This window comes from Protobothrops mucrosquamatus, unplaced genomic scaffold (genome assembly GCF_001527695.2).
Source record: "Protobothrops mucrosquamatus isolate PMUCROS unplaced genomic scaffold, P.Mucros_1.0 scaffold770, whole genome shotgun sequence".
NCBI classification, from domain to species: Eukaryota; Metazoa; Chordata; class Lepidosauria; order Squamata; family Viperidae; genus Protobothrops; species Protobothrops mucrosquamatus.
In genome coordinates, this window is record NW_015387038.1 from 36,826 (window position 1) to 62,331 (window position 25,506).

Consider the following 25,506-nt stretch of genomic DNA (forward strand, 5'->3'; position numbering starts at 1 on the left):
GTATCCAAACAGAACTGATTTGAAGAAAAAACCTCAGGAAGAACATTTGCGATCTGCATAATAACTTATGTAACCATCTTTCAATCATAGCTTCACACATGGGAAGCAAAGAGTGAAGCCGGTAACAACCTATTTCATCTTTCACAATGACTTTAACATGCTCCACCGTGTCACAATTACAAAGAGCCTTTTACTTAAATACATCTGAACTATCACAGGCTCAGAGTCAACTCAGATTCAGCCGGGCAGATAAAATATTTTTGAAAGCCACAATATACCCAGATACTACAGTAACCTATTTTGTTTAAAAAAAGGGGGGGGGAGTCCCTGCACATTTTTACTCTGCTAATCATTGCTGGCTATAGGGGTGGTGTTCATCTCTGGTTCAAGGCCATTGAGCCAGCGCTGTCGAAGACATTTTCATGGTCATGTGGCCAACAGGACGGAGTCCTGTTACCTTCCCAGCGAAGTGGTACCTATTAATCTATTCACATTTGCATGCTTTTGAACAGCTGGGTTGGCAGGAGCTGGGGGTGAGGATAGGAGCTCAACCCATCATGTGGTGCTCAGATCTCAAACCTGGGCTGCCAGGCATCCAGCCAACAAGCCCAACATCTTAACTGCTGATTGCCTTATACCTATCTGAATTACTAGAATCTAAAGGTATTGCAGATGGTGGATAGGATCGAGTACCTATTTATCTACTTGCATTTGCATGCTTTCAAACTGCTGGGTTGGCAGGAGCTGAGTCGAGAATGGGAGGTCATCCCATCGCAGGGCAATCTGGTCTCAAACCTGGACTGCCAACTTTCCAGCCAACAAGCCCAGAGTGTTTTAACCACTGGGCCGCCCTTACCTATTTTGTACAGGACTTCTTTTTTTGTCTTCCCTGTAAATTAAAAACCTTAATGCTGCTATTTTATTCTAACCGGATCTATAGTAGTGGAAAAAATTGTGGAAACCTTTTGGGAAAAGTGTACATTTGAGGTTTGATGGCTAATAACACCACTTTTTTTGGGGGGAGTAGTACCATAAAATTATATATCGATGGAAAGATACTTGAATCCAGAATGTAGTGCAACATAGTTTGTTCAGTTATATGTACTGTATTCTATGAAAAGCTATAGCCAAATAACCAGAAAAAGGAAGCACCACTTGCTTAGGTTGATATCAGGTAGCTTTCCTTCATCTGATGGTAGCCAATGAGCGTGAGTGTTTAGAGAGCCAATCAGGTGTCCTCTTGTTTTGGCAATGAGCCAATCAAATCACAGTAGGATTCAGTTATTGATGTCATGTATTGAAGCTGAGAGGAGGACATTTGTCAGTGTGTTATGTGATGGCTATCAAGTTGGTTGGGGGTTTTTGTGTTCTTTCATTTAGTGAGCTTGTAAAACGTAATAAAATTAAAGTCATGGTGCAAAGAGTTGACTGATCTCCCAGAAAGCGATGTAAAATAGTATTATTAAGTGAACAAGGCTACAGTTATAAAGAAATTAGAAGAAAAATTGGTGGAAACTTTACGAAAGGTAAGTTCCTAATGGATTACAGGTAGTCCTCAATGTATAACCATTCATTCAGCAACTGAAGTTGCAACAGCCTTGAAAAAAAAAGAGCCCATTCGGTCCTTGCACTTATGACTTGTTGCAGCACCCCCACGGTCACGTGATAGAAATTTAGCAACCGGCATGTGTTTACAAGGGTTGAAGCATCAAGGTATGATGGGATCACCATTTCTGCCCTTTCCAGCAAAGTCAATGGGGGAAGCTGGATTTGCTTAATGACCATGCAATTCACTTAACAACTGCACTGATTTACTTAAAAATCATGACAAAAAGGTTGTAAAATTGGGCACAAATCATTGGACAACTGCCTTGCTTAGCAAAGGAAATTCTGATTGCTATTGTGATTGTAAATTGAAGACTACCTTCATTGCTTCTGTGGTAGGAAGTGCTTCATCACAGCAAAGCTGAGCATAGATAAATCATTTAATATATTATTATTATTATTATTATTATTATTATTATTATTATTATTATTATTATTATTATTATTATTATTCCTATTTCTTTTCCTCTTTTCTATATAGAATAACATTTTAGGGAATTTTAAGAAGAGGACATAAAGGGACGCTGACCAAAAAGCCACAGCCACTGAGATGGACGGGATCTAAATTCAACAAATAAATAAATAAATAAATAAACAAACAAACAAATAAATAAATAAACACAAGTCAATTAAACTAATGAAACATAACAAACATAATAGTCCATTCAGAGTGGACAAATCATTTTGTTTTTCTTTCTGGGAAGTTTTTACATTGATCCAGCCATTTCTATTATTTCCCAATTTTTACAGAAATCCTTTCTCCTCTTTTTTTGGCAAAATCCATCCCAATTTCAAATGGAATCCAAACTTAGATGATACATTCCTAAATATAGTTTTTGGAGAAAAAACATGTACATGGTTTTAAATCTAAATTCTGCTGCTGCTTCTTTAGAGATTAAAAAAATATCTGTGTCAGAGATTTGGGAAACATTAACCTAATTCTGGTCTACATTTCTCAAGAGCAGCGAGATCAAATCAATGTTACTGAAATTTGCAAAGGTCACATTTCATCTTTAATTCTCCAAAGCATCTCTAATCCTACAAATACGATAAAAGCAGAAGCTGGGAGAGCAGCAGTTCTGAGCTATTCACCTGTGCCATGCCTGGAATTCAGACTTATAAAAAATGCAATCGATACCAAACTATCCTTTAACCTTTTATAGAAGGATTCGGATCTTCAGCTGTTTGCTTTTGTGTGGTCCTCGTCTATCTGAGCCCAAAATCAACACATACCAGAGCGGCATCTTTCTCTTAGATTCGGAGTGTGAAAGCTTACATCAGCAGTGTCCAACTGGAGGATTCTGGGAATTGAGGTCCACAAGTCTTAAAGTTTTCAAGGTGGGGCACCCGTGGCTTAAGTTGTGTCTCAGATTTCACCAAGGGAGAATCTGAGGAGAAAGACAACTTAGAACAGACATGTCAAACACAAGGCCTGGGGGCCAGATGCGGCCCGTGAAGTGGTTTCATGTGGCACGCAAAGCCATCCTGGAAACAGTGAGGGAACGGCTCCCTCTGCTTTGGCCCCGGCCCAGGTCGGCCGGGAGCCAATGTACAATTTTGTGGTGGCCATCTATGCTGAAACGCATTCAGTCTTAGCTCCACAAGGCCGTCTGGAAACAGCGAGGAACCAGCCCCTGCTGCATTGGCCCCACCCCCTGGGTGCATGCTGGGGAGGTGTCACCCTTTGTGAGGAATGAAGAACTTGACCATGCGTTGGCGCTTGCCCTGGTCCCACCCCCTTCTGCCAGAGACCCTCAGATCTGTCCCACTCCTGCCCCAGCCCCCACAGGCACCCTTGATGCGAATGATGTAGAGCTGGCCATGCCCACCCAGTAGGCCACACCCACTCCATCCATGCCCACTCAGTAGGCCGCACCCACCCTGGCCACACGCACCTGGCCCCCCGAGGGCAACCCCAATGCTGATGCAGCCCTCAATGAAATTGAGTTTGACATCCCTGACTTAGAAGATTTAACTTTGAATTTCCACCCAGCCTTCCTGCAGGTTGCCATGACACGTCAGCCTAGGGACTGCCTTTTGCACCAGACTTTTTTTTTTCTCAGTAAGTGAATGCCTGCCATAAAAATGAAAATAATCCTGTTGCACCTACTGTGTAACCACCTGTCACTAAATTTATGAACAATTAAGGAAGTGGAAAAGCTTCCCAGGGAGTGATTTGTATGTACCATAAAATGCTCATTTTTGTCTGAAAAAAATATGTATATATATATAATGAGAGAAACAACTCTCTCCATCCCATCCCTTCCCTTTTTATTTAATTCAGCTTTGTAGTAATTATACAGGTAGGCTGGGGTGTTCCTTTTACTTCTTTTAATTTATGATAGTGTCAAACGTAACAGATAAACAGAATTCCACAGAAGCCAGTTGCCTTCGAAACAAAGTGTGACTGGCAAATCTCGACACCACATCTAAAAACAAGATGCTGGGCAATGGTTGCCAACGTATCAGAGACATAGTTAGGTCCTTCTGTTGCAATTGCAGGATTGTGACTTTGGCACTGGAGGGAGAGCTTCATCCAAGTTTTGAAGAACTCCTACAAAGACGAGAAGGGTCAAACTATTTTCCAAAGTGCCAAAAGGCAAGACAAGAAACAATGGATGGAAACTAATCAAGGAGAGAAGCAACATGGAATTAAGGAGAAACTTCCTAACAATGAGAACAATCAACCAATAGAATGGCTGTCCTTCAGAAATTGTGGGTGCTCCTTCATTGGAGGATTTTAAGTAGAGACTGGAAAACCAGTTGTCTGAAATGGTATAGGTTCTTCTGCTTGAGCAGGGGGCTGGACTAGAAGACCTCCAAGGTCCCTTCCAACTCCACTATTCTGTGTTCAAGGCTAACTTGCATCATTTTGCTATGTTCAGAAAACATAGCCAGAGCTTCAAAGTGCAGGGTGAAATTTGCATGTCAAAGACCCCCATGTTCCATTCCATGAAATGCTATATTCAAATGCTATATTAAAACATATAAGGAACAGTTGCTGGAATTGGGTATGTCTTATTAATGAAGAGAAGGACGAGGGGGGGCATGATAGCAGTGCTCCAATATCTCAGGGGCTGCCACAAAGAAGAGAGAATCAAGCTATTCTCCAAAGCACCTGAAGGCAGGACAAGAAGCAACGGATGAAAACTAACCAAAGAGAGAAGCAACCTAGACCTAAGGAGAAATTTTCTGACAGTGAGAACAATTAATCGGCGGAAAAATCTGCCTTCAGAAGTTGTGAATGCTCCAACACAGGACGTTTTTAACAAGAGATTGGACAGCCATTTGTCTGAAATGGTATAGGGTTTCCTGCCTGAGCAGGAGGGTGGACCAGATGACCTCCAAGGTCCCTTCCAACATCATAATCATTGATAACAACAACAACAATAACAATAATAATAATGCTTTTAAGAGCCAGGTCTTTTATATATATATGCTGCCCCACAAGAGGAAAAGAGAGAACTCCTTCCCCCTGGAAGCTTATCTCAAACAAAGTGAGACTATTAGCTTTCTTCAAAAATACTTTTTATCTATATTTAGGAGGCTGTTGCCTCCTAAATATATTTGATATTTGCCCCGCCCACATTTAGAAAATGTGCAACAGTTTTGCTAGAGGTGTTAAATTGTTGCACACTGCATCCCAAAGGAAACCACAGATAGTCCTCCACTTACGACAGTGATTGAGCCCCAAATTCCCATCGCTAAGCAAGACAGTTGTTAAGTGAGTTTTGCCTCATTTAATGACCTTCCTTGCCACAGTTGTTTAAGTGAATCGCTGCACGCTCGATTAGTAACACAGTTGTTAAGCGAATCTGTCTCCACCACTGGCTTTGCTCGTCAGAAAGTCGCAAAGGGTAATCACGTGACCCCTGGACACTGCAACTGTCCTAAGTACATGCCAGTTGCCAAGTGTCCAAATTCTGATCATGTGACCCCCGGGGATGCTGCAGCAGTGACGAGTGTGAAAAAATGGTCATAAGTCACTTTTTTAGTGATGCTATAACTTCGAACAGCCACTAAATGGATGGCTGTAAGTCATGGACCACCAGTAATTAATACCTTATGGATTAATATGTTCAACTGATTCCACACTTCCTAAATATTCTAATGAGGGCCTCTGCTCCAATTAGGTTTAAGCCTGTGTACAGTAGTGGCCAAAATGGTGGAAACCTTTTGGGAGAAGTGTACAGTGGAAATGCCACCTTTGGTTAAGTTTCCACCCATTTATCTTCTAATTTCTTTATAACTGTAGCCTTGTTCACTTAATAATACTATTTTACATCACTTTCTGGGTGACCAGTCAACTCTTTGCACCATGACTTTAATTTTATTACATTTTGCAAGCTCGCTAAGTGAAAGAACACAAAAAAACCCAACCAACTTGATAGTGGTCACATAACACACTGACAAATGTCCTCCTCTCAGCTTCAATACATGACATCGATAACTGAATCCTACTGTGATATGATTGGCTGATTGCCAAAACAAGAGGACACCTGATTGGTTCGCTAAACACTTGTGCTCATTGGCTACAATCTGATGAAGGAAAGCTACCTGAGATCAACCTAAGCAAGTTGTGCTTCCTTTTTCTGGTTCTTTGGCTATAACTTTTCATAGAATACAGTACAGATAATTGAAGAAACCTTTTTGCATTACATTCTTGATTAAATTATCTTTCCATTGATATATAATTTTATGGTACTACTCCCCCCCAAAAAAGTGGTGTTATTAGCCATCAAACCTCAAATGTACATTTTTCTCAAAAGGTTTCCACAATTTTGGCCACTACTATATTTCTGAAAGTTTAAGTTTTGAAATCTGCTTTAAATACATATTTAAGTGCCATTTCTCACACAAATCAAACATTTTGCAGTTCATGGGAAGATGAATGAATTGTTGGGACTGAAAATAATAGATCAATTTGTCCATAAACTTGTTTTTTTTAAAATAAAATATTTAAAAATACAAGATATCTCATTAGCAACCATCCAATTAATTAATTTTGCCACTCTGGGAGGCATCTGGATAGCTCTTACATAAAAAAAAAACATTGGATTAGATGAAAGTGAAAACTCACACTATAAAATATTTCTGATGTCCTATAAAGATATTTCTCTATCATTATTCTTTTTATTGTTCAGACTTGGTCTAAAATGTTGCTTAGAGCTAAAATTTAAGCTCCATCTTGTCACCAGTCTCTCTTATCATGATGGGAGACAATTTTCTGAAGATCTGTTGTTTTTGAAAGATTCCTATTTCACTTCCCCGGGCTCATTTTAATGGTGGCAACTTAAATTGATTTTCACTGTTTATTTTTAATTTTTTTCTTCTTCTCCCTCATCTTATGCATTTCATGTCAGCGAGAGTGCAGTTTAATAAAAATGTGTGAAGCTAGCTGGACCTTTTTTTCCCCTTTTTGCAACCACCTGTGAACGCATCTAAAGAAAAATAAATTTCACAACTTTTAAAAATCTCAAGTGACATTATTTGGGTTGCATTTTATTTACTGCCAGAGAAGGGAGGACTCTTGTTAATATACACTGAGTTGCTATGGTTTAAAAAGACTTTTGATACCCCTTTTCATCCTTTGTTTCCATTATTTGTCTTTTTCATCCTTTTTTTCATGTCTGGATTTAAAAAAACAAAAACAAAACAATTCTTGGGTAAGGAAAGTTGTTTACTGGAATAGGAATCTTATCAAAGATTCCTACACAAACTCAGACACTGTCAGAGAGAGAGTCAGGGAGAGGAGTCAAATGGGGAATTAGTTTAGAATCTCTACATTATCATAGGAGGGCGAAATTCAACCTCCATAGAATAGAATAGAATAGAATAGAATAGAGTAGAGTAGAGTAGAGTAGAGTAGAGTAGAGTAGAGTAGAGTAGAACAGAACAGAACAGAACAGAACAGAACAGAACAGAACAGAACAGAATAGAATAGAATAGAATAGAATAGAATAGAATAAGAGAGTTGGAAGGGACCTTGGAGGTTTTCTAGTACAATCCCCTGTTTAGGCAGGAAGCTCTATACCATTTCAGACAAATGGTTGTCCAGTCTCTTCTTAAAAACATGCAGTGATGGAGCACCCACAAGTTCTAAAGGCAAGTTGTTCCACTGATTAATTGTTCTAACTGTCAGGAAATTTCTTCCTAGTTCTAGGTTGCTTCTCTCCTTGATTAGTTTCCATTCATTGCTTCTTGTCCTGCCTTCAGGTGCCTTGGAAAATAGCTTGACTCCCTCTTCTTTGTGGCAACCCCTGTGATATTGGAACACTGCTATAATGTCACACCTCGCCCTTCTCTTCATTAAACTAGACATACCCAATTTCAGCAACCGTTCTTTATACGGTTTAGCCTCCAGTCCCCTGGAGTATAAATCAACCACAAATAAATCAACTATTCTAGAACTAAGTAGATCAGGGAATCAATATCCAGAAATATGTTTTTAACTTGTGTGCAGATGACAGGGAGTTAAGAGAGAGAGAGAGAGAGAGAGAGAGAGAGCAGCGAAGTAATCAAGTTTACTAGTTAATACCAAAGTGCTCCAGATGATAACATTCAACAGGAGCTCTGAGGATCAGCACAAGAATCTTTGAAATCTGAGGGAGTGGTCTGCAAATTGACAAATGTGGCAAATAATGTTCAATATAAGCCAGGCTGAAAGCACACTCCATCCTTGCATGATTTTCATAGGCTGTGAAGGCCATGCAAGAGCGTGGTTCTCTCACCCGGCCTCCGGTGGATTCAGAGGCTGTGAAAGAGCACACCCCATTCTCTCATGGCCTCCCCAAATCATAGGGGAATGGGGCAACATTTGAGAATAGTTGTTGTCAGAAGCTGGTGAACACTCACTCAAGACACTGGCATGTTACCTTTGACACATGCATCAGAGGTCCGCCATTATTGAGCCAGGATAACATGTTGCATTTTGACACTGAACTCACTTATGCATTATGGCAAGGGTCTCCAACCTTGGTGACTGTACGATTTGTGGACTTCGATTCTGAGAATGTTGGTCGAGGAATTCTGGGAGTTGAACTCCACAAGTCGTAAAGTTGCCAAGTTTGAAGACCCCTGCATTATGGTATCTAAACCTGGAAGTAGCTGAACAGAAAAAGAAAACCGAATCAAAGTGAAAAGCAAAATGAAAACGTTACCCTGGTGTATAACTGAGTCAAGGCAAATTTTACGTTTGAATTCATAGCAAAGAAAATTGAAGATGGAATTGCAGGAATAATAGCCCTTATACAAATCTATGACAAGACTATACTTAGAGTACTGTAGAGGGTACAGTTCTGGCCATCACACCTTAAATTTATTACAGAGCTACAAAAGGCAGAAAACAGGGCAACCCAAATGATTAAAGGACTGGCGCAATTCTATTTGGAGGGAAAGAATAACAGCCATGGGGATGTTTGGCTCAGAATGAAGGGGAGACATAATAGATATATATGGGATCAAGCATGATATAGCTACATGAAGAGAAATTGTCTTTCTTCTTTTCTCACAATTCTAGAATTTGAGATCTAAATACCGAAAGTTCAAGACCTAAAACAAGCAAAGACTTTTTTTTTCATAAGTTGTATAATGAAAGATGATTTTTGCAGCCAGCAGTTGTGGAAAGAATAGCCAGTTTGAATAGTTATAAACAAGGATGGGTTCATGCTGATTCAAGCTGTCCATGGTGACTTCTATCGTTGGCTGTTTACTACCATCAACCATACAAACAATAACTGGTCCACAATCTGCTTGAATCATGGGCCCCAATTTTATGACTCTTAATGAACCACCATCAAATACCAGCAATTGCGTCTCTGAGAAATAGAGGCATGATTTGCCATTGACTTTGGAAGATCAACAAAGGAAATAAAAGTAGATATGGTAAAGAATAGGAATGACACTACTGAAAAAAAATCTCCGCTCTGATATTGGCCAGCTGCAGAACATCACTATCCATACTATTATTGCCCTTGATAGGAGTTCCCACCTGCAAGATTTTTAGGATGTAAACCAGCTTTTGATTAAGGCTATCCAATCTGGGCTGCAAGACAAAGGCAAAGTAAATTAAGTTTCCTATGTTACTTTGCTTCTGTTTAGCAGTCATCCAGATTTTCAAAACTTATCTCCACTGCTGACTTTTGGGGCTAAGCACTGCAAATAGTAGGAAAGGAGGAGGAGGAGGAGGAGGAGGAGGAGGAGGGAGAAGGAAGAGGGAAAGGGAGAGGGAAGAGGGAAGAGGGAAGAAGGAAGGAGAAAGAGGAAGAGGAGGGGAGGAGGAGGAAGTGGTGAGAGGAGGGAGGAGGAGGAGAAGTAAAAAGGAAGAAGGAGGAAGGAAGAAGGGAGGGAGGGAGGGAGAAAGGAAGGAAGGCATTGTTTGCACAAGTCCTTTTCCAGTGCTATCTAAAAAAGCCTTTGTGTTAGAATATGGAATCTTCTGTATGCAAAGCACAGGCTCTATATAATTAAGCTATGCTTCCATTAAGCAAGACACATTCTGGAATACTTATTTTGTAGACAGGTAATGCCTGAGACAAGAAAGTAAAGCAAAGCATTGGCCTTAAAAAACCCTCTTAGGAAGGTAAAGTTTGAGTCTCAGCCTAGGGCAGCATCTGTCTCACCATGCACAAGCTTAAAATTGAAGCAGAGTCAAACCCCATCTTGCTAGTCTTTAAAAGAGCATTGAAAGCATAGCTCTTCTCACTGGGCCTGCCTAAGAGCAGCATTTCTCAACCTTTTAAGATATATGGACCAGCTCCCAGAATTCCCCAGCCAGCATAATTGTCAGGAGAATTCTAGGAGCTGAAGTCCATGCATCTTAAGAGTGTTAGAGGCTCTTCTTGTCTGATTTTGATTTCTGGAAAGGGAGAGGATTGGTTATGATTTCATCTGGTTAACACTACCTTTTGAATTTTGATTTTATGGTTTGTATGTTAAGCCACCAAGAGTCATTGGAAATGGGGTGGCCTTGAAGAAAGATAGATGATAGATAGATAGATAGATAGATAGATAGATAGATAGATAGATAGATAGATGGATGGATGGATGGATGGATGGATGGATGGATGGATGGATGGATGGATGGATGGAGGGAGGGAGGGAGGGAGGGAGGGAGGGAGGGATGGAGGGATGGAGGGACGGACGGACGGACGGACGGACGGACAAATTGGATGGATGGATGGGTGAATGATGGATGATGGATGGATGGATGGATGGATGGATGATAGATGTCAGACAGACAGTCCAGAATGGAAACCCACTTCCATATTGTTGCCAAGAGAACTACATGAGCTGGCAGTCAACTGAAGCTCTAGTTTGATCTGAAGGAAACTTTCACAGCTTAGGACTGAGCCAAACCACCATTTCTATTTTTGTTTTTTTCTGCCTTGTTTGCAGTTCTAGAATTTGGTCATAGTTTAGTCCTTGCACTGCTTTGTATGCTGTTACCTTTTATCTTTTAACTTCTTCATTGAACCCACCGCAAAAAATAAAATAAAAAAAATACTGCTTGGATGTTCTGGCTATAAACAAAGATGATTAAGTGATGGAGAAAAATAGGGTGCAAATGATAACTTAAATAAGACCATGATCACCTATTTTTTTCCAGATTAGAAGGTGGTATTATTATTATTATTATTATTATTATTATTATTATTATTATTATTATTATTATTATTATTATTATTATTATTATTATTATTATTATTAATTGGGTTGGACCTAAAGTTCCCTGAGGTAAATTTCTCACAAACATGGCTAAATCTGGATCCAGTTCTTCAAAGGATGACCTTGCAATACGTTTCACATCATCAGGGCATATTGTACATCTTGACTTCCAGATTTGTGGAAAATATTTCAGATTTATTGGAGCACAACGAAGCAATGATAGTCGGATGAGATGAGGGAGTAGACAGGAGGGGGAAACAGAAGGGATGTGTTCAGCACATTAATATGCTTCATAATCACAATATCTGCCTGTATCTCTGTGCACACAGAGAAGTAGGCATCTCACGTTCTACAATGGTACCTCAGTACTCAAAGTTAATTGGTTCCAGGAGGAGCAAAGAGTATCATAAATGATGAGCACCTAACCAATTTTTCCCACAAGGAATAATGTAGTGAGTCACAAGACTGCAGACACTGTCTAGTGCAGGGGTGTCAAACTCGCAACATCACGTGATGTGTTGCGACTTATCGTGACTTTTTTTCCATTGCCGGCAATGGGGTGGGTGTGGTTTCACTATGATGCATCAGGCCCACAGGCCGGCAGTTTGACACCCCTAGTCTAGTGCAGGGGTAGACAACCTTGGCTCTTTTATGACTCATGAACTTCAATTCCCAGAATTTCTGAACCAGCCATGCTGAGGGGACAGGGAGAGGTTTCCAAGCTGAGCCATGCTGGCTCAGGAGTTCTGGGAGTTGAAGTCCACGAGTCATAAAAGAGTCAAGGTTGCCTACTCCTGGTTTAGTGTGTGTGTGTGTGTCGAGTACCAAACAAATGAGGAGAGCCGGGACAGAATTTTCATATCCAAATGCCTTGAGTACTAAATTCGATGACTTTCAAAGTACACGTAGTCCTGGACTTACAACCACAATTGAGCTCAGCGTTTTGGTTGCTATGTGGGACATTGAAGTGAGTTTTGGCCCATTTTACGACCTTTCTTGCCACTGTTGTTAAGTGAAACATTGCATCTGTTAAGTTAGTAATACAGTTTTTTAAGTGCACCTGGCTTTCCCGTTGACTTTGCTTGTCAGCAGGTTGTAAAAACAATCTGGTTGTAAAAAAAACCACATCTGGGAAAGCCAGATGTGCTTAAAAACCTGTGTTACTAACTTAACAATTGCAGGGACTCCAGGACACTGCAACTGTCATAAATATGAGTCAGTTGCCAAGTGTCTGGATTTTGATGGGGATGTTGCAATGGTCGTATGTGTGAAAAACGGTCATAAGTCACTTTTTTCAGTGCTGTTGTAACTTTGAATGATCACTAAGTGAACTGTTGTAAGTTGAAGGATATCTGCAGTCGAGTACCAAAATACCGCTGTTATCTTTATTAAATTAAATTCTCAGTTGCTTTCCATCTCCCTTTTGCACTCATAGACATACAGCTTAAGCCTTCAATCCAATCAAATAGCAACTGAATTGGGGAGGGGGGAAAACCCCTCACTTTAATGCTGGCATTTTGCCATCCTAGCTCTTATAAACCGTTGTTAACGGCTGTAATGAACTAATCCAGGAGACATATTAATAATGACATAAAGAGACGCATTTATTGTTGATTGCTGAGTCTGTGACAGATTTATCACAGGGTTTCTGCTAGAAAAGGCTGGACCCTACAGTGGTGCAATTAAAACCAGATTGAGTAGAGGGACAAAGAATCAATAATCTAACCAGGCAACTTTTACATTTTGAAAAACACAAATATAAATTAATTGACACCAACATGGCTGCTAATGGGTAATTAATGCTGGGCTTGCTAGCCAATGAGAGCGCAAAACAGATTCTGTTTGGATTATTAGCCTAAATTACTGCTAAGCATAGTTTTATCTGAAGTTGGTCGGTATTTTCATCAGCTCCAGTGCCTTTTGGTGGTACAGATATTGAGCTGTGTCTGTCATCTGGGAGGATGGGACATTAATGAAGACAATGCAAATAGTCCTCGACTCACATTCATTCATTTAGTGACCGTTCAAAGTTACTGTTGTGATTCCTCATCAGACAGTGGATCCAGCAGCTGAGTCTGAGGAATCACAGGAGGAGGAGGAGGAGGAGGAGGAGGGGCCTGGAGTGACATCAGAGTCAGAGGAAGGCTCTGAGGAGCTCCAAGACTTACAGTCTGACTAGGAGCCTGGCCCCTCTACTCGCGCTCAGGCTTAGACACAGCTGTGCTGGGAGTCTGAGTTGGACAGTGATGAATCACAGCTGGGAGATATCCAGGATGCATGAAAGCACCAGCAAGAGAAGTGAGTAGGACAGAGGAATGCAATGGGGTGGCTCCAAAGGCAAAGGAGAAGGCATTAGGAAGCCACGCCTCAGCTGCATAATAAAAGGGAAGGTGTGGGAGGTGCTGGTTGCCAAAGGCAATCATTCGTGTTGAGGAATCGAGTTTCTGTGAACTGTGTTTTGTTTGCCTTGGACGTTGACTCAGGTCTGTGAATAATAAAAGGGGATTGGTTTTTTTCCTGTGGTTCTAGCCTGCTTGTTGGAAGAGGGGTTTCTCCTTGTGAGCTTAACAAGGACTCACGTAGGCTGGGACAGAACTGTTACAACGGCACTGGAAAATGTGACTTATGACTGTTTTTCACACTTACGACCATTGCAGCATCCCCATGATCATGTGATCAAAATGATGCTTGGCAACCAGCATGTATTTGTGACAGTTGCCATGTCCCGGAGTCATGTGATCCCATTCTGACAAGCAAAGTCAATGGGGAAACCAGATTCACTTAATACACGTGTTACTATCTTAACAACTGCAGTGAGTCGCTTAACAGGTTAGAAAATGGGGCCAAACTCACTTCACAGCTATCTTGCTTAGCAACCGGATTTTGGGGTCAGTTATGGTAATTAGTTGAGGACTACATGTAGACTCTGGATATCAGAAAAGAGCTGCACCTTGGTGTAATTTAAGTATGTGCCGAAATGTGTCTCAGAATTTCTCCACGCGTGTCTACTTTAAGAAGCTTCTGGGTTTCCGTCCCTTTTCTAGAGAGCTTGCCCATTTGTTTAGAAGACTTCTTGCTGATGCCACCGAGATTACCTTACTGTTGGAAGTGATGGCAGGCAATACTGATTTTTGTTTGTTTTGTTTTGTGTTACTAATTGCAATCGCACTCAGAAATGGAAGAAGCTTCTTGGATGAGAAGCAAAACGTCTTCAAGGAAAAACAAAGTCCAGTTTGCCTTTTGAAAAAGCACCTTTGGGAGAGCAGTAGCGCTAGCACTTACACTTAGATCAGGGGTGTCAAACTCAATTTCACTGAGGGCCGCATCAGCATTGTGGTTGCCCTTGGGGGGCCAGGTGGGTGTGGCCAGAGTGTGTGCAGCCTACTGGGTGGACATGGATGGAGTGGGTGTGGCCTACTGGGTGGGCGTGGCCAGCTCTACATCATTCACATCAAAGGTGCCTGTGGGGGCCTGGACAAGAGTGGGACAGATCTGAGGGTCTCTGGCAGAAGGGGGTGGGACCAGGGCAAGTGCCAAGGCATGGTCCACTGGGGCAAGTGCCAAGATGGCCACCACAAAATTGTACATTCGCTCCCGGCTGGCCTGGGCCAGGGCCAAGGCAGCAGGGGCCGTTCCCTCACTGTTTCCAGGATGGCTTCGCGGGCCACATGAAACCACTTTGCAGGCCGCATCCAGCCCCCGGGCCTTGTGTTTGACATGTCTGACTTAGATAGCGCTTCATAGAGTTCTACAGCACTCTCTGAGCAGTTTACAATGTCAACATATTGCCCCTAACAATCTGAGTTTTATATAACTCAGAAGGATGGAAAGTTGACCCAACCAGGATCGAACTTTAGGCTGTGGGTAAATTAGTCTGCAATACTGCAATCTAACCACTGGGCCGCCAGGGCCCATCGTTCTGGAATTTCTTTGGCTACTCAGTATGAAAATGTCTCCCAAGAGGAGTTTTTTTTTTATGATGTCCTTCTTTAAGATTTAACTAAAACACAGGAAGCCAACTGAATTGCAGACTGTTGCTAAAAGCCAGGGATTTACACCCATCCCTGGGCAACCTTGTAAATAATTATGCACAAGCATTCCTGTGCCTACCCATGAGAATTTTACTTAAACTGTCATATCATTTGAAAGGAATGCCTAACAGAGATTTTTTTTTATATCCCAAATTGAAAGAGAATGGTCAAAGATAAGATACATCCTATGGGAGAGTGAGAAAATGTACAGCATTAGTGAAAAGAGTAAGGGATTCAGTTTAAATGCTGCTGAAGCCCTACTGAAATTTAAAGAAGCAATACTTCCATATGGACTAGAATTCTATATTATTTGGGAGGTATACCAAGTGTATAGCAATATTGCTAGAAACACAAACTATTGTACAGAAATAGAGGGGGGGAGGACTCCAGAAAATGTACTTTCAAGACTGCAATCTAACTGGAAGCTCTTAATGAAGGCTGTAGCCCACAGGATTTTGCCAGGAATGTCTTAATTGGGAGTGGAACATGTTAAATAGAAATGTTAAGCTATAGCAGTGCAAAAAAAAAAGGAAGAATACCAAAAAAAGCTCCAGCCCTCTTGGAAAAAAAAAAAACCACAGCAGTAAATTACATCAAGATTCTTCAGCAGATGGTTCAGACAGAAGCAAAATTCTCAGGAGAACAAGTGCTGTTTTTGTAGACAGATTTCAAGTCAGGGAAAAAAAAGATAAATGCACACAAGGAAAAAATTGGTTAGCAATTTTGGACTTAGAGAAATTTCTAGGCCACAACCAAATTGTGCAGTCATCCAAAGCAACAACATCTCTAAAAGCAGTGTTGGAGTTATATCTTCCCCCTCACCACACTCCCCCCCACAAAAAAACATACACAATATAAACATGTGAGGGTCCTTAGTGCTCTCTGAACTTGGAGGGTTTTTTTGCAGACATTTCATTACCAAACTAGGTAACATCATCAGTGCTAGAAGGTAGCAAACCTTACTGCCTTCTAACACTGATGATGTTAGCTAGTTGGTTAATGATACATCTGCAAGAAAACCACCAACGACCCCACAATTTAACGCTAAGCTACAAATATTCTCTTCTGTTGGTACAATAGAAGCATGTCAAATACTGTGAGTCACCATTGCTGCCATTGAGATCACTATGGACTTTTCCAAAACAACTTCTTTTGAGTAATTGTTCAAAAATGAGCTTCTGCAGGAAATGTAAAAGTGTGCCAGACCACAACTTTCTCTGGTCCAAAGGATGGGTAGTTGCCCACCCCTAGTCATGAGTTGCACTACAGAAGCATCCGTACTTCACTTTGATCACAAATACTGCCCAGTACAGTAGAGACCAATGATTGGCTGAGCCATCTATTACCAAGAACAACATATTTTGACCGACTGATACTGGGATGTTGATTTTTTGTAAACTCTATAGATTTGCAACACAAAGCTGCCTATCCAATTGGGAATATTCTAACAGTCTTAAGAGCCCACTCAAGCCTATTTACGTATCGTATGGCACATTCACTCAAGCCCTATTCTACTTCAAGTGTGGAATTAGAAATCACGAGCTTTGTTATCTGGAAGTTCCCATAATAATACACTCCACAACATTTCATTCAATACGCCTGTTTTCTGGTGTACCTAGAAGTGACTTAAATAACATGCACATTAGTGTGCGCCTTTGCCTCTGTATATGTAACTATTGATGGAAGTGACAATATATACCGAGTGTGCCTGTCTTTTGGGTTCATTGATCCGCCTCCCACTGCAGACTCAAAACTGAACGAAGATTTGCTCATGATCAGGTGTCAAGTTGAACAAGGAGCAAGCAGTGATTCAAGCCCTTTGTTGTTATAAAGCAGAATAACAATCTAGGAAGCCTGCCCAGGTTTCTCTCTATTCTATCTGATACCACATAAAATCAAGGCAGAGTTCATTTGTTATGCTTTCTTAGCATGGAGTAATCTAAATATCACATGAAAGGCAGCCGCCCAGAAATCACTTTGGCTAGAGATGGGTGGCATCTAAATTTAATAAATACATGAAACAAAATAAAAGTAAACAAGACATAGCTACAGGTGGTTGCATTTTTCTCCTATAAGAAAGACGGATTTCTCAGCCCAAGAAGCTCAGAAGGGCCACTTGTTTCTCCTTAAATGAAGCACAAAGGAAGAAGTTATTTTAATAACAGTTTGGTGGAGTTTTTTTTCCCCTAAAAGGGAAGAAATAAGCCAAAGCACAGATTCTTCCCTCCCCAATTCAGATTGATTCATTGCAAAGTCAATATCCATCAGCTGTTGGAAATTAAAGGGAAGGTTTTATACATGCCTTATTGTACAGCAAGAGCTTTCTACTCAGCCAGATAAATCTTCTTTAAGAGGATTAGGAAACTTTCATTATCTTTATCTAACCTGAACTAACACTAAAGCTGAAAAATTAATCTATAGACTGGACAAAAGCCAATAGCAGTTGCTAAGAAGGCAGCCCTCTGGAGTTTCTTTCTAATTGAAGGGGGGAGAGGAGAAAATACTTAATTCTACTTAGCACTTGGGATGGTGGGGTAGAAAGTTGGGGGGGGGGAGGCATTAAGAAGGAGAAACGAGAACTTCTCCTGGACTAATGGACTAGAAAGCATGTAATTCCTTGTGAATTATTTATTTATCAAGTTATGGGGGGGTATGCATGCAGGTGAGTACATGTGTAAGTGTGTGTGCATGCAACATTTATATCTAAAGTAGGAAATGTATATCTCCTGTGTGGCTTTAAAGAAAGGAAAGCACAGGCCAATATTCATCTTTGCCACTACAGGTCAGCATTGAAAAAAAAGTAACTTATAACCATTTTAACAACTATTATTTATTAATTAAACAATAATCACCCTCTTAAAATACAACAATGTTCTCTTCTTCCCATATTTCATCTCTTCCCTATAAATGAATCCTTTAAACCAGTGTTTTTCAGCCTTGGCCACTTGAAGGTGATGACGTCATTACGTTATATGTTTCTTTTTTATTATTATTACTATATTCTTATTGTGTTTCTTCTCTACTTTGTCCTTTTTTTGCCTGCCCGTTTTAAGGTCCTTTTTCTTTGAGTTTGTATTATGTTTATTAAATGTGTGAATAGAAGCATTTTTTTTAAAAAAAAAGGAAAACAGCCTTTGAGTTTTCCCTTATCTTCACTTCTTCAGAAGATGGTCCACAAAATTATTCTCAGTGAAATCAAAGCTATCCTGGTAGTACAGAACACTTATAAAGGGCGCAGATCTCCTGTTAATTTAGCACTTAATTTTACATTCTTGAGCTCGGTCCTTCTTATTCTTTCCCAAATGCAACATTTATATCTAAAGTTAGAAATGTTTATCTGCTCTGTGGCTATAAGCAAATGAAAGCACAGGCCAATATTCACCTATGCCACTACAGGTAGTCCCCCCACTTACAATAGTTCCTTTAGTGATTGTTCAAAGGTGACTTATGACCGTTTTTTCAAACTCATGACCACTGCGGTATCCCTATGGTCACATGATCAAAATTCGGGTGCTTGGCAACTGACTCATATTTATGATGGTTATGCAGTGTCCTAGGAGCACGTGACCCCCCCTTTGCAAACTTTTGACAAGCAAAGTCAACGGGGATGCCAGATTTGCTTAACAGGGTTACTGCAGTGCTTCACTTAACAAACATGGCAGGAAAGGCGGTGAAATGGGACAGAATTCACTTAGCAAATTTTCTCGTTTAGCAACAGAAATTTGGGGTTCACTTGTGGTGATAAGTCAAGGACTACCTTTACGTGAAAGACGCTCTGACTCCCGACCATCAGGTGGGGAGAAATGCATAAAAACCCTTCATTTCTTTTCTTTATGAAGCCCACCGATAAATTAGTGCTTGGGGTTTGATTTAGGGGCGGAGAAAGAGAGGGCGGGAGGGAGGTGGTTAAATAGAGCTACCAATGCAAAACAATGAAAAAGAAAATGAAGGGATGAACCTTTGCATATGTTAACCCATAGGCATAGCTACAGATTGAGAAATAATTGTTCTCATTTGCACAGGAGTGCAGTACATCCCAATATCACAGAGAAGGTAGTAAGCAGGTGATAAGTTTGCTTCCTCTGTGTGTGATCCAGGTGTTGATCTGCTGATGTATGATTTCAATGTTCCTGGTCTCATTTCTGATGATTTTCCATTTTATAACTTAGATGAACATTTATTTTGCTTTTTAAAAAAACAGTCTTATTTAACCATATGGCAGATTCGTGACTTTATTTTTGTTTTTTATAGATTTTGTCTTTCAAGGAGAAGAAGCGTTGGGTGGAACGTGGAATTCTGGAACCATGTTTCTTCCTCCCCCCCCCCAAAAAAAAAAAGAAAGCGAAGAGAGGTTTCTGATCTGTGTTTCTGTCTGCAACAGGGCTGTCCAACTTTGGCACTTTTAAGACTCCTTCATGGCTGGCTGGTGAATTCTGGGAGGTGAAATCCACAAGTCTTAAAGTTGCCAAGGTTGGACACTCCTGGCCTACAATTTCTCCAGAAGTCTTCAGACTTCTTGGCTCTCTGTGTCTCAATTAAATGGGACAGGAAAGCATCAGGATGGATCCATTTTTATTATCAGGAATTGCGCACAGCCAAGGAAGCACTAGATCACTGAGAACAGAGAACAACAATCAAAACCCTGACTTCTAGCCACAATTGAGCAGGGTCCACAGAAATGGGATATTAATTCCCCAGAATAAGGAAGACAAATGAATGCCTCTTTTGCAGAGGAAGAACATGTTTAGGGAATTAACAGAAGAGAATATTTGTACCACAGGGTTGAATTGCATTACTTGAAAGGGTTAAAGATCAACATTCTTAATAGTAAAAGGAAGGAATATAAAGTTGGTTTATTTGATCAAGGTTTAAATAGATCTGTTGTTATTTTTGGTAACCCTTAATGGACTTCTGTTGCTGATCAGGAATGAATGATAAAGCTTAAACCAGTATTTCTCAAGCTTGGCTACTTGAAGATGTCTAGACTTTATTTCCCAGAATTCTGGGAGTTGAAGTCCAGCCATCTTCAAGTAGCCAAGGCTGAGAAACACTGGCTTAAAGGATTTATTTATAGATAAGAGATGAAATTCGGGAAGAAGAGAGAGCATTTGTTGTATTTTAAGAGGGTGATTATTATTTTATTAATAAATAATAGTTGTTAAAAAGGTTTATATTTGTGATGAAGTCATTGCGTTATATGTTTCCTTTTTTCATTACTATACTCTTTTTTTTTCTTCTCTACTTTGTCCTTTTTTCCTGCCCTTTTAAAGGTCTATTTTCTTTGAGTTTGTATTATGTTCATTAAAAGTGTGAATAAAAACATTTTTAAAAAAGGAAGACAGCCTTTGACTTTTTCCTTATCTTCACTTCTTCAGAAGATGATCAGCAAAATTACAGTCAGCGAAATCAAAGCTATCCTTGTAGTACAACACACTTACAGAGGGCACGGATCTCCTGTTAATTTAGCACTTAATTTTACATTCTTGAGTTCGGTCCTTCTTATTCTTCCCCAAATGTGTTGGACTAACAGAGCTTTCATGTGCATTTATCTCGTGAAGTTCTCTGCCAACATATCTTGATGGTTTTCAATGACTTTGACATACTTATGCAATCTGTCTTCTTTTTCTTACTGGCTGTGGAAAGTGTTAGACTTGTTCTTTTTGAGTCTCTTCTTCTACAGCACCTGTCAGGTCTTTTATATTGCCACTATATTTCCTCCTACAGATGATAATTCAATGAGTTGAGGAGACAATTTCCTGACTTAAAAGCATCTCCGTTCCTATGGAACTTGGACCCATACACCAGGTAGGAAAGAGAGAGTTGATAACAGATTCCGCCCTTGAGGACCCAAACCACAGTTTCATTTCTACACAATTTAAAGCAGACTTGGGTAATATTTTCTCTATGAAAGAGACACTTGTATGCACAACAATTAGGTTAGGCTCAGTTGTAATATACCACATGCATCCTGGGGTCAAACTTCATAACCTCTTCTTCAGGCAAAGCCTGAAAAAGTTCATTACTTTTTTATAGTACTAAAGCAGAAAAAAAAAAAAAACCACAAACCATGATTTTTCACTAGAATAGTGCAAACAAACAAGCCAACGTCACTCAAAATTCAAGCCAGAAAAGAACTGGACTGTCAAGAATTCAGTTGACATCAACAGACAGAAATATGCCATCTATAGCATCTGTTCATTCATCATTAAACAGTGGAAAGCCCTCACTTCTAAATGAAAGAATTCAAGATAGAATCAGAGGATCCAGAAAAAGACCCACAGCCCATGTTTATTAATAAAGCCCTGAGGACTTCTAACCCTGAACAATTATTCGAAGATCATGGAGCTTCCTCGTGTTCATTTCAACAGCAAACATGCACCAGGTCTTACCTTGGACGATAAGATGGACTCGTGATGTTTTGGGATGATTGTCTGTCTGTACAGAGCAGGTGTAGGGGCCTTCATCATATATGTCCACATTATGGATCTTGATACTGTATTGAGTTTTGGTGTTTGTGAGAATGACCACCCGGTCATCTATCGACCACTTATCATTTCCAGCATAAAGAATAGTGCTACGGTTCAGCCAAGCTACTCGCGTGACCCGGTCATCCACAGTACACCTAATAAAATAAAGAGAATGAAAAAGATTTGGTTGTTATTGCTTTCTGGCAGGAAAAAAAAAGCACGAATTCCTGATCTCTATTGTTTTTGAATTGCTTAGCCACCCCATCAAAAAATGTCTGCATCCATGCATATATTTTTTTTAAAAAAGAGCAAAATAAAATTATGGCTAAAACTAATCAGATGTTACATTTCCCCCCTTTCATCCCCTGCTGGGATGAAGTTCAACATTCTCAGAACTTGCATTTTTGTTCCTTTTGAATGGAAACCATCTCAGTAAAAAAATGTTTTAAAATGGTTCCACTTATTGATAAATACAATGTTGGTATATAGACGAGGCAAAACTTGAAAGACGCCAACCGAGAATCATGTTCCCAGGTCCCATTTACAAAGTATGGAGAAACTTCTAAGGTCTTTTCAAAAGCTAAATTATCTGGCTCTTTGTGCTAAATCAGATTTAAGGAAGCTTTCTGAATAAGCTGACTTTACATACCTTTTTCATCCCCAATCCATGGTTTCAAAGCATAATGATTGGGTGTAAATATCTTGCTCAGCCCCATGTATTGTACATGCACACATTGAGCCTAACCCTTAAACTATGGTTTATCAACCCTAATAACTGGTTTAGCCAAGACCAATCCAAGCAAATTGTATTAGCATGCTACAATACACCAAGCCTGTATCCATTTATTTCTCAGAATGCAGCCTGTTGTCATTTTCACACAGGGAAAGCATGTTCATCTGTTCTGGAGAACGGCTTTCCAAGTATCAGGGATGAAACACATACTGTGACCTGGAAGAACTTCCTTAATTCACAGTGTGGACCCCTAAACTCAACTGCAGCTCAGCATGGCATTAAATGGCAAGAGAAATTCTGCAAGAAGCCCCAACTACTAATCACAATAAATTCACTATTCATTAGGCAGAATGAAAAGCTGCCCCATGGTTGGCATCTGACGAAGAGTCACACAATAGACTGGTGGATTTTTAATACAAACTCAGTGGAGAAACGTGTGCTGATGCTATAGTGAAGATATACTGTATCTCTCCTGGATATCAAAACGTGTTTCTGGAGTGGCTGAAGTTGCATCAGATCTAAAAAAGCTGTGAGGTTCAGAAGGAAGCCTTCCTTCTATATTGAACAAACATTTACTCAAACCTATTATCTTGCCTTTCTTTAGAGTACTGTGTAAATAGCTCCAGAGACAACAATTGTACAAATTAGATTTCAATTGGACCTCCTTTTTCTGTTGATCTAGTAATAAAGACCGTCCTTATATAGCAAATCTCAAACAGTAACTATTGTTAGCCTGGCCCAGAGATGCTTTTTGACCTAGATGACTGAGAATCTCCATAGACATTGCTAGCCTGGATTTTTCAACCAACAGGCATGTAGCATTTGTAAGTTGGCTGAAAATGACATCATCCTTTTGAGACACATCACCTTTGAGATCTAAGGATTTCTCAGATTACACTTACTTCTTACTTACTTACAATTAGTCTACAATTTACAACCATAACTGGGACTAGAATTTCCATTACTAAGTAAGGCAGTGGTTGAGTAAGTCATGCTTGATTTTACCACCTTTTGCCATGGTCGTTAGGCAAATCACTGCAGCTGTTCACATGGTCTTTAAGTGAATCCAGCTACCCACATTGACTTTGCTTGTGGGAAGCTAGCTGGGAAGGTTACAAATGGTGATCACGTGGACCTAGAACAATGTCAACCATGATAAATAAATTCCGGTTGCCAAGCAGCTGAATTTTGATCACCTGACCTTAGGGATGCTACAATAGTCCTAAGACTGGTTGTAAGTCACTTTTTTCAAGACTGTTGTAAATTTGAACGGTGACTAAATGAATGGTTGTAAATTGAGGTCTACTGTATTTATCCTTTGCAAAGATTTAAAGTCTGTGAGCTATTCCTCTGCTCCCAAGGACCAATTTCTTTCACTCCAGTGTCTTTTTTTTTCCTTCTGTAGACCTAGGCTGCATTAGTAGAGTGATAGAATCAAGATCACATGAAGTGTTAGTACTGCTTTATAATGCCTTGGTAAGGCCACCCTTGGAATATGGCATCCAGTTTTGGTTGCACAATATAAAAAAAGATGTTGAGACTCTGGAAAGAGTGCAGAGAAGAGCAACAAAGATGATTAGAGTGCTGGAGGCTAAAACATACAAAGAATGGTTGCGGGAATTGAGTATGTCTAGTTTAATGAAAAGAAGGACTAGGGGTGACATGATAGCAGTATTCCAGTATTTGAGGGGCTGCCACAAAGAAGAGGGGGTCAACCTATTCTCCAGAGCATCTGAAGGTAAGAGCAACAGATGGAAACTAATCAAGGAGAGAAGCAACCTAGAACTAAGGAGGAATTTCCTGACAGTTAGAACAATTAATCAGTGGAACAACCTGCCTCTAGAAGTTGTGAGTGCTCTGACACCGGAGGCTTAAAATAATAATAATTAAAAAAAGACTGGACAATGGTATAGGGTTTCCTGCTTGAGCAAGAAGTTGGACTAGAAGATCTCCAAGGTCCTTTCCAATTCTGTTATCCACTTTTCTCCTTCCATTCACAAGTTTCTTTTGCACTCCCCTCTGCTGAGTTCCAGAGCAGCTTTCTTTCTATCCATTTTAATCTCGACTTATGATGTGGCTGCCTAAAGTTCTAATATCAGAACCTTCTCTTTATTCAAATTAATACCAGGAGAGCTAAGAACAGTCTAGTTAAGTTGAGCCCGAAGGAGATTGCAGTCTGCTGGGCTATTACTCCTCTCTCAGTTCATTATAATGAATAATAAAGAGATACTTACATGAGTTTTTTGTTAAATTATTCATTATATGGACTGGTAAAATCAAGACAGTAATCTGTAAAACAGACAACGTCCATGTCTGTAATCATCTAAATATTTGGGAGAAAGATTTTCAAGGAACTCACCGCGCCCCTCATTAAAGATGAAGTGTGTGTTTTTGCTGTTTGATGAGACACTATTGTCGTGATTCTTGTTTTGCTTTGTGTAGGGAAAAGGGGTGGAGCATACTAATTTTCTGATGTCTAAATTTTGACTTTGCAATAAGCCAAAATAACATCCCTCCCTCTTCCGAGCCTGCTCGTTTGATATTAGATTGTGATTCAGAAAGCGTACTATTAATGCTGTAAGAAGTAAAATAAATTAGAGCTTCCATTAACACAATCCCAAATGTACTCCCTGCCAAAGACAAAGAAAAACAAATCACGATCCACACACTTTTTTATATTAAAATTTCTTTTTTTATTTGGAAATTTTAGTTAACAATTTTTAATTAGTTTTTTTTTGTTTGTTTTTTTTAGGACTGCGCTGAAAAAACACATAGCCAAACACTATGCTCCAGTAAGAATCTCTCTGGGATTTTGAGACTTGAACATATATCAGAAAAATATCTTCAAGAATCCATCCTTCTAAAACAAAAGATATGGTCCAGGAATCTGAATCTATATCACGGGCTAATTTTTCTATGATTCATGTACCGCTCCTGTTGATTGGCCCAAAGTCACACAGCCGGCTTTCATGTCTAAGGCAGAACTTACAATCTCCTAGTGATT

At 40.0% G+C, this 25,506-nt stretch overlaps 1 protein-coding gene across 1 annotated transcript in view; it reads right to left on the bottom strand.

Moving 5' to 3' along the window:
- Positions 1-21,691: 21,691 nt before the first annotated feature.
- LOC107289814 (opioid-binding protein/cell adhesion molecule-like) overlaps positions 21,692-25,506 on the bottom strand; it is a gene marked incomplete at its 3' end in the record, with an annotated part of 166,652 nt that continues 162,837 nt past the window's right edge. The window contains exon 2 of the mRNA XM_015818626.1: positions 21,692-21,924. Coding sequence (XP_015674112.1) covers positions 21,692-21,924 — 233 coding nt within the window. The remainder of the gene's footprint in view (positions 21,925-25,506) is intronic.